The following is a 13,592-nucleotide window of genomic DNA, read 5'->3' as shown; positions in this document are numbered from 1 at the left end:
GCTGGAGGAATATACACAGCAGCAGTGTTCCAGGAGCGCACGCGGAGGAGAGTTGGTCTGTGTGGCATACCAGAGAGCTGCGTCCAGCCAAGCCTAATGTCCCCTGACAGGTACGAGGGCTTGGGGTTGTGTGCAGGCTTGGCAGATCGATTTGGATTATAGTCGTGCTTCCTCCATTAGCCACTGGGCAAGTGACTTATTCTCTCTGAATCTTACTTTCCTCCTTTACGCCTATTAAATAGCTATCTTGTGAAATTGTTATAAGGATGAAATTTTTATTTTGCGTCCCTATTCTGAGACCTTGTCATGCATGTATCTTGAGTACCCAAGAGTGCCTGGCATATAGGAGATGCTCAATTCTTGTTGGTTGAATTAAGGAATGAATCTTGACTTTGGTATTGAAATTGGATTTGAACATAAATAACATTTAATCATAAGTATTTTACATCATTTGTTTACCTAGTGTGGGGTGAGGTTCTTAAGATAGAAGGCTAAGTGCTAAGAATTGTAACTTAAATAACAGTAGGAATACTAAGTCTATTATAAGTCAGTAAGTAAATCAAAAGAAATATATCTATATCCTTGCCAGAAGTTGATTTGTAAATTTTGAGTTTCCTATAATTATCTATCAATATCATCAGACTTATTTTTTCCCTGCTCTGCCATGAAAATCATTTTTAAAAATATCAATAAATGGTTACGGAATTTTTTCTTTTTCAAGACAGGATCTTGCTCTGTTGCCCAGGCTAGAGTGCAGTGTCATCATCACAGCTCACAGCAACCTCAAACTCCTGGGCTCAAGGGATCCTCCTGCCTCAGCCTCCCGAGTAGCTGGGACTACAGGCACATACCACCACACCCAGCTAACTTTTTTATTTTTGTAGAGATGGGACCTTGCTATGTTGCTCAGGCTGGTCTTAAGCTCTTGGCCTCAAACTGTTCTCCCACCTCGACCTCCCAAAGTGCTGGGATATCAGGTGTGAGCCACTGAGGCTGGCCTGTGTTATGGAATATTTTAAACACATGTAACAGTAGAAAGAGTAGTGTAATGAACCTTCTTGTACACATCACCCAACTTCAGTTATCAACACATAGGCAGTCTTGTTTCTTATACAGGTGGAGCATCCCTTATCTGAAATGCTTGGGACCAGAAGTGTTTCAGATTTCAGAATTTCTTGGATTCTGGAATATTTGCATTCTACTTACTGGTTGAGCACCGCAAAACTGAAAATCCAAAATCCAAAATGCTCCAGAGAGCATTTCCTTTGAGTGTCGTGTTGGTGCTCAAAAAGTTTCATATATTGGAACTTTTTGGATTTCAGATTTTTGGTTTCGGGATATTCAACCTATATATTCCCTGTTTCTATAATACTTACTTCCTCATGCCTGTAAAGGATTATTTTGAAGTGAATCCCAGATATCACTTGATATAGAAATATTTCAGTAAATATCTCCAAAAGATAAGAAAGTAGGTAAGTAGGATAAGTAACCACAGTACTGTATCATATACCTGAAAAATTAATAATTTCATACCATCAAATATTCAGCCTAAACTTCCCCCAACTGTCTCATAAATGTTTCTCTTATAGTTGGTTTGTTTGAATCAAGATCCAGATAAACTTGAATAGCAGCAGTGTTAGAAAACACAACCTGAGAGCTAGGTTTCTGAGATCCGGATTTCTGAATTGTATCTGACTACATTTGTCAACTCAACTTATGCACATGGAATACATTTCCAATAAATAGTGTGCAGTGACTTCTGCCAAGACCTTCCGCCGTAGAACAGCGGCACGACCATCTCCGCGTGCACTAACAGCCACACAGAAGATGGGGAATCAGTCGCACGAGCCACAGCGGAAGTCCAGGTTGAGCACTGCACCCTCAGAGAGCACCCAGTCCGGACGCGAGCAAGGATGTAGGAGAGAGATTTTGGGGAAAATAACTATAATAGAGTGGGTATGTTTGATCATATGGAAAACATTGTTGATAGATGAAGATGTTGGACATCAGGGAAAAAATAGTGACAGATTGATGAGAAATCAGGATAATGAAAAGAGATAATTTTACTAACTCCGAGAAAAAGGAAGGGTTGTACAAGAAAGGAGCTGTGGTTTAGTGGACTTCTTGGCTCAGCAGTGAGCAATATTTGCACTGTCCTAGCAATGTAGGCAGGGACTGTTGATGTATGCAAGAATCCTGGTACAATTTGGTTGGACGAAAGAGAAATGGGGGAGAGGGTATTAGAGAGCTAAGTCCTTACCTACCAGGCCAGGAAGTCGAGAGATGATATATGGTACTGACAGACTAGAAAGAGCAATAGCTCTTTGGGAACACAGAGATAACAACAGGAGAAACGAGTAGAAGGATCGAGAGCGTTTACTTCCTAGAGTAGGCTGGAGGTTGTAGAGAAGGCGAGGAACTGCTGCTTTTCCTTTTATAACTTTTCAAATTGTGTACGCACACGAAATGCTTGTTTTCAGTGAGGTAGAGTATGAGTTTGCCAGATGGAGGAGTTTATTTCACAAGTGGAGAAACAGGTATAGAGAGCATATTGCCCAATTTGGAGCCCTTCCTCTGCTCTTGTATTTAGTCCTTTTCTGCATTCCCCTCTTTGCCTGGTGTTATCTATTAAAACTTCCATTTTCTCATTTAATAGCTCTTAGGTAAATACCAACACATTCGGTAGAAGACAGTATATTGCAGTTATTAGAAACCAGACTCTGGAGTCTCACTGCGTAGTTGAATCCTGTCTGTGTCATTTACAAATCACCTGCCGTGCTCTCGGGCAAGCGGCTTGCCTGCTGTCTGCCTCAGTTCCCCCATCTCTAACGTGGGGACTTCAGCGTCGCATGGGATTGTCGGTGGGTTCAACGGCTTCGTGCAGGCAAAGCTCTTGGAGCAGCGTCCGGCACGCAGTGAGGGATCAATACAAGGTCACCGTCAGCAGGATGTTCACTCTCCAGATAGGAAATGGAACCTTATGATTATCAAGGAATCTGGGGAACTGATCGAAACAGAGATAGGTTCTATGGGCTTTTTTAAAAAGTCAACTTTATTGAGGTTAAAATACGTATAATAAAACACACCCATTTTAACTGTACAGTTCGATGAATTTGAGTAAATGTAGCACTCGTATAATAATCACTGCAAAATACAGAACATTTTCATCCCCTCACAAGGTTCCTTTGCCAAATCCCGTCCCCAACCCTGGCCAGTGGCCCCGGGGCAACCGCTGGCCTGCTTCCGTCACTGTGGATTAGGGTCATCTTTTCTAGAGTCTCATGTAAATGGAATCCTAGTGTGATCACACAGTGTGCTGATCTGGTTTCTGGCTTCTTCTGTTCAATACGTTGCTGAGATTTTATCTATATTACTATGTGTGTTGGCAATTTGTTGCTTTTTGTTTATCCATTTATCTGTTGATGGGCATTTTGGTTGTTTTCAGTTTGGGGCTATTATTAATAAAGTCTCCATGAATAATCATGTACAAGTCTGTCTGGATATATTCACTTTTCTTGGGAATATCTGGGAGTGAAATTGCTGGGTCATAGGCCAGGTGGAGTGTATGTAGCTTTATAAAAAACAGCCAGTTTTCTTTTACTTTCTTTTTTCTTTTTTTTTGAGATGGTCTCACTCTGTCACCAGGGTTAGAGAGTGCAGTGGCGTCATCATAGCTCACTGCAATCTAAAATTCCTGGGCTCAAGCAATCCTCCTGCCTCAGCCTCCTGAGTAGCTGGGACTACAGGAGCACACCACTATGCCCAGCTAATATTTCTACTTTTTTGTAGAGACAGGAGTCTCACTATCTTGCTCGGGCTGGTCTTGAACTCCTGGACTCAAGTGATCCTCCCACTTCAGCTTTCCAATGTGCTAGGATTACAGGCATGAGCCACCGAGCCTGGCCAAGAAACTGCCAAATTGTTTTCTAAAGTAATTGCACCATATTACAGTCCCACGTCAATATTTGAGTTCCAGTTGCTATAACCCACTAAAATGGCTAAAATGGGAAAGAAAGACTGATAATACTGCCATTGCCAAGGATACCGAACAACTGGTTCTGTTGACTTATAGGTGCATGGGATGCCCTTAAAATGTTTTTTTTTTAGCAAGCTGGAACTAGAGAAATTAATGCCTGTTTTTGATCATAACCATTTAAGATTTGTCACTTTCCAAAGTTTGGAGGAGTTAGATGGGATTTAGGGCAATATGTATTGGGATTAAATCCTACCAAGTAGATGTAACTTGTTCCAACCGAGGTATTTTTTTACAGTGTTCAATTTGGCCAGACAGCCAACAAAGCATGCAATAGATTTTAACAGTAAAAATGTAAATATTCTAAACACAAAATTGACCTGGCTCATTTCAAGCAATGACCACTTGATATCAGCTTTTTAAAACAAATCTTTTAAAATATTAGTTCTCTATTTGAAGAAATTTGTAACCTGTTAGTATAAAATAAAGAATTGAAAGGCTAGTCAGCAATTGGTGTATTTTTGTCCCTTCTGCTGTTGGTTAGTGAAATGAAAATGTTAATTCTGACCTTTTTATGGAGTGGTTGTATATTTCTTTCACAAGTACAATGTGGCTTCAGCAGCCAAGATTCTTCAGAGTTTACCCAACTTTGCATGCTTTATCACATTTGATACACATTCCCTAATGAATCAATCTGTAAGCTTTTTATACTATTTGAGATTCATAAAATAAGCCATCAGTCACTTTTTTTAACTCCTTACCTCCTCCATTTTTGCTTGAAAATTTTATAAATCCTGATTTTGATCTGGCATGGAAGGTAATGCAAAAGCAAAATTATGTAATCACTCTTGTAATCTCAGCACACAGGAGGCCCGGGGGGGGGGGGGGGGGGGATTGCTTGAGGCCTGGAGTTCGAAACCATTCTGGTTATACAGCAAGACCCCATCTAAAAAAAGAAAAAAAGAAACTGCAATATTGAATCAGTCTATTTGGAAAATTGTAATTTTTTTTAATGGAAAAGTTTATAAGAACTCTACAAATGTAAGATAATTTTATTACATGCAACTCTTGTGCTACAACTACCTGGGAGACAATGTCCAACAATATCAGATTCATGACATTGACATTAACAAAAAAGTGCCGGCCGGGCGCGGTGGCTCACGCCTGTAATCCTAGCACTCTGGGAGGCCGAGGCAGGTGGATCGCTCAAGGTCAGGAGTTCGAGACCAGCCTGAGCAAGAGCGAGACCCCATCTCTACTAAAAATAGAAAGAAATTATATGGACAACTAAAAATATATATATAGAAAAATTAGCCAGGCATAGTGGTGCATGCCTGTAGTCCCAGCTACTCGGGAGGCTGAGGCAGGAGGATCGCTTGAGCCCAGGAGTTTGAGGTTGTTGTGAGCTAGGCTGACGCCACGGCACTCACTCTAGCCTGGGCAACAAAGTGAGACTCTGTCTCAAAAAAATAAAAATAAAAAATAAAAAAAAATTAAAAAAAAAAAAGTGCCAAATGCTGATTCAAGACCTAGAAGTCGTGGGAGGAGCCCTGAATTTCATAGCAGCGTCTTCTGAGAACCAGTGGCGGATGCTGACTAGTAATGGGTGAGCGTGTGGGTCATAGGAAAGGAGGAGACCGGCATGGAGGAGGCAAGAATTGTATTTTATTTTAGAAAATATATATTTCATGGTTTTAATAAATTATGCAAAGATTACCTGCTTATTCTAGAAAACCAAATAAATACAAACAGGCAATTAATAAGATTTTTTAAAATCTCCTTTAATTCTGCCCAGAGGCCAACACAGATGTCATTGTGGTCTATAGACTTTCATACATTTTTCTATGTGTGTGTTTCCAAAAGTGGGATTATACTACTGATGCTGCTTTGTAACCTGCCTTTTTGTGTCACAGTGCCTGGTGAACACTTTCCTTTCCTTATAAATAAAAAGTGTCAAAGGATGATTTTCCAAAAGGTAAAAAAAATTGTTTTGTTTCTTTGTTTTGTTTTGTTTTTGGTTTTTTTGAGGTAGCGTTTCACTCTGTTGCCCTGGTTGGAGTGCAGTGGCATCATCATAGCTCACTGCATCCTCAAGCTTCTGGGCTCAAGCGATCCTCCTGCCTCAACCTCCCAAAATGCTAGGATTACAGGCATGAGCCACCATGCCCTACCGAAAAGGTAAAAATTTGACCGTCATAGACATGTTTAGTAAGCACGTGTCATGTTCTTTAATGAAGGAACAAAAGAATGGTAAATCTTCTTCAATGGAGGAACAGAAATTTATATAGTCAGTGAAGAAAAATGTATTTATTAATAAATAAGATTTCTAGGTTAGATATGAAATTGTTTAATATTTTACAAGGCAATGAAATTGTATCCTTTGGGGTTATTTTTTCTACTGGACAGAAATAATTTGCATCCCTACTGTACAAAATCATTTGCAATTTATAGCTATATAAATTCATATATACCTCATAGAGTCTCGGCCCTTAAGTGAATGGTCAGTTAAAGTATATTCCTCTAGGGCAGTGATTCTCAACAGAAGGTGATTTTGCCTCTCAGGGGACATTTGACAATGGCCAAAGACATGTCTGATTGTCACAGCTGGGAGGGGGTGCTACTGGCATCTAGTGGGTAGAGGCCAGAGTTGCTGCTAAATGTCCTACAACGTACATACAGGACAGCTCATCACAGCAAGATTTCTCCAGCCCAAACCGTCAGGGGCACCTCCTTCTACCCGTTAGACGCTAGCAGCACCCTCCACACTTGTGACAACCAAAATGTCTCCAGACATTGCCAAGTGTTCTCTAGGGGGCAAAATTGCCCCCAGTTCAGAACCACTGCTCTAGGGTTGCGCTCTAAAAATGCATAACCCCTCGCCACGTGTACCTATTATTTGTTTATTTATTTATTTACATGTTGTAAGTTGATCCACAAACATTTCTAGCACAATACACCAGCTCCAGTTTGTTCCATTTTTTGAAGAGATTGCTTCCCTTAAAATGCTCTTCATATCTGTTAAATGCATGGACTAACACATCCTTATTAAGCAGTTGGTGTCTTACAATTAATATAAAGGTGCAGCAAATCCAAATCCAAAGTACAAACTCATCATAATTAGTAATTGCCACTTGTTTTCCACTGAAAATGGCAAACTGTTCCCCAGGCCCTCCTCACAGTGGCTCCTATGGGCCCCGGAGGTTTGAACCTCCAGATGGCCTTGAGAGGGAGAACTGGGAGGCACTGCTTTGGGCATTGCTCAATTGTGCAGGCACTGTTTGAGTCAGGAAGTCTCAAAGTTTTGAACTATCCCAATCAAAAGAAGATGGAAGCAGGACAAGTTCCAACTGGTTAGAACCAAGATGGTGGAGAAATTGTCCATGTTTGACCTTTACAGCTTCATTATATACTTCATTACCATAAAAGTTTGTAAGAAAACTTCCCACTCCCATAATGGGCCTGACCCCATGACACTTCCTGTTTGACCATATTTAGTCAAAAGGAGGGGGTACCCTAATTCCAGGAAAATACGGCCCCTTTCCAACAAATCACATGAGTATTCTTCCCCTTGTTTAGCCTATAATTAAGCTGTTGCTTAAACAGAGGGGCTGCAGGAACCAGGGGCCGGTTCTTCTCCACAGGGACACCTGGCCTCTCTCTGTGGGGTAGATTTTCTATATGTCTTGAAAAAAAACTTGCTTTCACTTTATACTGTCGGCTCACTCCTGAATTATTTCTTGCAGGAAGCCACGGACCCACTTTCCTGTGTCAGCCTGTGCCCACATGTCACTGGTGAAGCTCTGAGAGAGGCACAGAGACTGGGGGTGGAAGAAATGGCAGCACCACGCCTATCCTTTTCCCACAACCTGGTCCCCCTGTGTGCACACATGTAGCTATTTAAATTAAAAATAATTAAAATTTAAAATTAAGTTCCTTGGTCCCGCCAGCCGCACTTAAAGTGCTCAGTAGCCATGTGCGGCTAGTGGCTACTCTACTGGGCAGGGCAGACAGAAAACAGTTACTCATCGCAGAAAATTCTGCTGGACAGCACTGCCAATATGATATTGAAATGATATGCAATCATCCTTTTTCCTTATTTCTAAGTTTTAGATAATTTTTCTTAATAGTACACTTCTATGGTAACTTTATTAAAGGCAGCATGGAGCTGCAGGACTAGATAGACTGTAAACCCCACGACATCAGGGACGGGGGCTTCGTTCTGTCATTAGCCCTAGCACCTAGTGCAGGGCCTGACACAGAGCACACACTCAATAATAGGTGCTGCTAAGTGATGTAGAATTTAATGGGCAGGAGACCCTTTTGCAGTGACTTCCTCGGCTTGGCTGTCAGGGAGTACACTGTCCTCACAGCCAGCTTAGCCAGTTCTGAGGACCAAGGGGAGATCAGTAGCAACCGTGCCTCTCCCAGGCTCTGACACCTGTTCAGGAGGCACTCGACATGAACTTTTCCTTCCAGAAATAATTTCCTTCCTTTCTGGAATTCATAGAAAGTTGTTGCAAGCAGAGAAAACTTCCCTCGATCGTACAGCCTGATAGTGGCATTTCTGGAACTAGAAGTCCAATGTCTAATCATCTTGCAGATGACTTTCCCAGCAACAGCATTCCTTGCTAGTCACTACCAAGTCACTCTGTGTAGGGCCAGCTGAGACAGAGGGCAGTAGTGTGCTGAGGGAGGGGATGTCCCAGGGACTTTAATTCCGCTAAGTGCCAGGCGCTGCTACTGCTGAGACTGTCAATGGCTCCTGCCCTCCTAGGAGCTTGCAGGCAGTACAGCCAGCTTACGCGTGTACCTTTGGTGACAATTAAAGGACAATTTGAAGAGAGAGGTACAGGTCACACAAAGTACACAGGAGGTCTGAAGGTGGAGCATCTGCTGGGATAGAAGGGAGAGAGAGGACAAAGGCCAGGCCTCATCTTTGGGGTTTCAATCTCCCATCCTTCCCACCTGAGTTCCTAAAACTCAGAGGAACGGTAAGTAGATCTGAGACTGTGTCCTCGGAGAATGGACATGACTAATGTGGGGCCGAGCTGTGGCAGCTTGCCAAGTTCTACAGTCCCCCAGGCCTAAGGAAAGCAATGTCCAGAGAAGTTTCCGGGAAGACTGGGAGGCTGGCCTGGCTGGGGACGAGGTGTTGGAAGCATGTGGCAGAGCTCTGTGGCCACTGATGTGACTCCATAGGTATGTGGGACTGTCAAAGGTTTTGGGAAACACCGAGCCAAGAGTGCTGGAGGAAGGCGACTCTACAAAAGTGGAAGCAGGAGAAACAGGAGTCTGGGAGAACTCCTATTTAAAAGAAAAATTAGTCAGACCGATAATTGATGACAAGCATTTTTATTTCCAACTTGTCTCAAGGGAAGAGGCCTCTAAGCAGTCTAATTCAGAAATTCCCTCTTGACAAAGATAATTTGTAGGAAAAAGGGATGGTTACATAACCATTGGTTGACTGGATTTTTAAAAATGACTGGTGAAGGGTTATTAGACTGGTTAGAGATCACTGGGCTGCTCCCAAGACTGCCAACCACCAGCGGCTCCCAGAAGGGCTCTTAAGCTCATTAAATAAAGCCAATCATTCATTTTAGCAGAAAGGCTAATTTCTCACTGGGAAGCGTAACTCATGATAACAGACTGCAAAGTGCTGCTAAGCTGTTTTTATTTTTATTTTTTTCAAAAGACTTTATTTTTTAGAACAATTTTAGGTTCACAGCAAAACTGAGAGGAAGGTACAGAGATACCCCATATACACCTCAGCCCTCATACATGCATAGCTTCCCCCATTATTGATGTCCCCTGCCAAAGTGTACATTTGTTACAACTGAAGAACCTATCTTGACACCTCATCACCCAAAGTGCATAGTTTACAGCAGGGTTCACTCTTGGTGTTGCATACTCTAGGGGTCTGGACAAATTATAATGATATGTAGCCACCATTATCATATCATACAGAGTATTTTCACTGTTCTAAAAATCCTCCATGCTCATCTAGTTAGGGTTTTCGAAACATTTTTTTCTTGTTCATCTCCACAGTGAAACAGCAGGAATCTGTTGTATCTTATCTAAATTCTCACCATCGTATTCCACCTAGATTGCATGTCTTCCTCTTTCCTGATGATGCGGCCTCCACTCATTCAAGAAATTGCACACCTATCTTGTGCCAGGCCTGGGGCTAGAGTTAGGGATACAGTGATGTGTGAAATGGGCACTGTCTTGTCCTCACAGGGGCTGGTGTTCAGATGGGGAGGCAGGCAATTGCATAACTGTACACAAAGAAATTGAAAATTACAACTGTGATTTTGAGCTGTGCTTTGAAGCAAAGAAATAAGGTACACGCAGTCTCAAGGGGGACCCATCCCTGACTATGAAGTCAGAGGAGGTGCCTATGAAGCAGTGACACTTGCAGCACTAGTTCAAGGGGGCTAGGGCTTGTGCAAAGCCCTGAGGCCCCACAGATGGTGGCTGAAGGAGATAGTGCAGAGATGGAGTGAGACGAGCCTGGAGGCTGCAGCGAGACCCTGCAGCCCAGCTAAGATTTTGATCTTCATCCTGACAAAGGGAAGCCATTAAAGGGTTTTAAACAAGGGAGTGACTACCATATAACAAGAAAGATGGAAGGGTATTTTGAAAGATCACTCTAGCTGCTCTATAGATAGGGGATGGGCAGGGTGGAAGCTAGAGACCAGAAGACCATGTGGTCAAGACAAACGAAGACAGCAGCCTGGACTAGGGAGGTAGCAGGAGATCCAGTGGCCAGATAAGAGAGATCTAGGGAGTAAAACCCACCGACATATATTTGGTGGCTCCAAGATTTCCTTGTACCTACAGTTGGTTTTTGATAGGCCTGAGCTTCCGTACAACCTGTGCTACACCTCTGTGATGATTTTCTAAAATTTGCTATGGTAATTAATGTTATTTCCCTTCCTAGACAGTCAACTCCTTGAGGGTAGTGTTGCCATGGGATGGAACTTTTCTCAGATACAAAGTTGCTCTGAAAGCTATGCATATATTAGGTACTCACTTAACTATATGTCTAATTATAAAGACTACCTAAGATTCTCCTGTACTTTTCCTTCCTTCTTAGCATGTATCACAATTGTAATTAAATAGTTATTCAGCTAGGGTGTGGTGGCTCATGCTCATAATCCCAGCTCTTGGGAGAATCCTTTGAGCCCAGGAGTTTGAAACCAGCCTGGGCAATATAGCCAGACTCTCTACAAAAAATTTTTAAAAATTAGCCAGGTGTGTGTGGTGGAGCAGAGCTGTAGACCCAGCTCTTTGGGGGGCTGAGGCAGGAGGATCACTTGAGCCTGGGAGTTGGAGGCTGCAGTGAGCTATGATGGAGCCACTGCACTGCAGCTTGGGGTAGAGTGAGACCTTGTCTCAAAAATGCAGTTACAAAAGCAAGTTTCAAACAAACGTTTATACAGTGTTTATTGTGTGCCAGTCTCCGTTCTTAGCACCTTAACATATTAACACATTTAATCTTAATAACAATCGCATTAGGTATATACTATTTATGTCCCCACTTCACTGATGAGGAAACCAAGGCACAGAGATTAACCTCTTAAGGACTTGTGTTTTATCAAATATAGATGGACATTCATTCTAAAACATCAGCCGGGTTCTGTCTGTGACAGGAGCTGTGCCAGGCGCTGGGAACACAGGATAAAATCGTGGTTAATATTTTTTGAGCATACGTCAGGCTTGGCGTTAGAGCTTTACATAATTTTATTTATAGACTCATAATAAGCTTGCGAGTTAGATATCCGTATATCGTTTGATTATTATGGGAATAAAGGTTTAGCGTGGTTCAGTAACTTGACAAACATCACCGGCCAGTGGCCGCGGAACGCGGGTTACAGTTCAAGCCAGCCGCTCCCTTCCCCGGAAAACGCACCGGCCCCGCCCCTCCTCCAGGGCTGACTCCGCCCCTCCACCAGGGCCGGCCCCGCCCACGCCCCTTCCGCGCCTGCGCACTCCCCGCGCCAGCCCTCTCCTCGCCGCGCGCCTGCGCATTGCTTCCCCATGTGTGCTCGGGCCGTCAGCCGGCCCGGCTGAGCAGTGGCACGAAGCCCCCTTGGCGGTAAGGCCCTGTCACCTGCTTGGCAGCCTTCTCCGCCTGCTGCTGCCCTCCTCTCTCGGCCTGTCCCCACAGCGCACATCGCCATGGGCAAGAGCCGGACGAAGCGCTTCAAGCGCCCTCAGTTCTCCCCTACGGGCGACTGTCAGGTCGAGGCTGCAGCGGCGGCGAACGGGACAGGCGGCGAGGAGGACGACGGGCCGGCGGCGGAGCTGCTAGAAAAGGTGAGGCGGGGGCTCCGCCGGGCCCGCGGGGGCTGGGGGCGGCGGCGGGCCGGCGCGGAACCCCTCGCGGCCCCGGCGAGCGTGCGCACTGCGCGCCCTCTGACACCTCGCCTCCGCCCGCAGCTCCAGCACCCGAGCGCCGAGGTCCGCGAGTGCGCCTGCGCGGGGCTGGCCCGGCTGGTGCAACAGAGGCCGGCGCTCCCGGGCCTGGCACGCCGCGACGCTGTGCGCCAGCTCGGGCCGCTGCTGCTCGACCCCAGCCTGGCTGTCCGGGAGACGGCGGCCGGCGCGCTCAGGTGAGCCGGGGGTCCGGGGCGGTGCCCACCGCGGCAGTCAGCACTTTCCATGCGCCAGGCACTGTGGCGAGCTCCCGTTCGTCTTCGGGCGCTTGTCCGCGATAGCTGGGAGGACGCGTAACCTGCCCCGGGACTCGAGTTTGCAGAGGGGGTAATTTGAACCCGTCTCCAGGCTCCAGAGGACCACTGGTATTCCACCTGTCCACCTGGCTGCTTCACCTTTCACCTGCAGCAGCCACCTACAAGGCGTCTTGCCCTCACGCCTGGTGCATATTTTGTCCTCTCCAAGAACCCTCCATAGAGTCCCCTGGTTGGAGGAACTCTTCCAGTCTGTGCCAGGAGTTGCTCTAGGTGCAGGGGATTTGGAATAGGCAGGACATTGAGCAAGACTGCCAGGATCCCTGTCTTGGCAGAAGCTATGCTGATGGGGAGGCAGAAACTAGTAAAAAGATAAAACATAGTATTAGATAGGATTACTATGGAAAATGAGATGGTGATGATTTGGGAGTGGGAAGTTTAAACTGGGTGCGGTATAGGTGTTATTTATGAACCTATATCTGAAGGACGCGAGCGCCAGTCATGGGAAAATAGGGGAAGAGCATTCCCCATAGAGGGAACAGCAATAGCGAAGAAGCAAGGCAGCAAGCGGCCTGGCATGGTTAAGGGGCAGAAAGCCTAGTGCGGCCGAGTAGCGTGGGGGTGGGCAGTAGAGCCGAGGCTGGAGAGATGAGATGAGAGATGGAGGATGGTGTAGGGCTGAAGGACTTAACGCTAAGCAGGAGAGTGAGTGACATGATCTAAATTACCTTTTGAAAAGACCACTCTAGTGGCTGTGCAGAGAATGGACTGTAGAGGGGGCAAGAGTAGAAGTTAATATTTTTAGTTCTGATAGCTCTATTTATTATTTAATGTTTCATCCATTGATTTAGCAAATATATAGCGAGTGCCTACTGTGTGCCAGGCATTGGGCTAGGCTGTGGGCATGAGATAGTGAACAAGACAGA

The 13,592-nt window shown here is 44.8% G+C and overlaps 1 protein-coding gene across 1 annotated transcript in view; it reads left to right on the top strand.

The window, feature by feature from the left end:
• Positions 1 to 12,034: 12,034 nt before the first annotated feature.
• Positions 12,035 to 13,592, top strand: part of HEATR3 (HEAT repeat containing 3) — a 35,793-nt gene continuing 34,235 nt past the window's right edge. Inside the window, exons 1-2 of the mRNA XM_069497946.1 lie at positions 12,035 to 12,292; positions 12,416 to 12,588. Of these exons, the coding sequence (XP_069354047.1) occupies positions 12,155 to 12,292; positions 12,416 to 12,588 (311 nt within the window). The 5' untranslated portion in view covers positions 12,035 to 12,154. The remainder of the gene's footprint in view (positions 12,293 to 12,415; positions 12,589 to 13,592) is intronic.

This window comes from Eulemur rufifrons, chromosome 23 (genome assembly GCF_041146395.1).
Source record: "Eulemur rufifrons isolate Redbay chromosome 23, OSU_ERuf_1, whole genome shotgun sequence".
Lineage (NCBI taxonomy): Eukaryota > Metazoa > Chordata > Mammalia > Primates > Lemuridae > Eulemur > Eulemur rufifrons.
The sequence above is the reverse complement of the archived record's forward strand: the minus strand, read 5'-3'. Positions and strand labels throughout refer to the sequence as shown.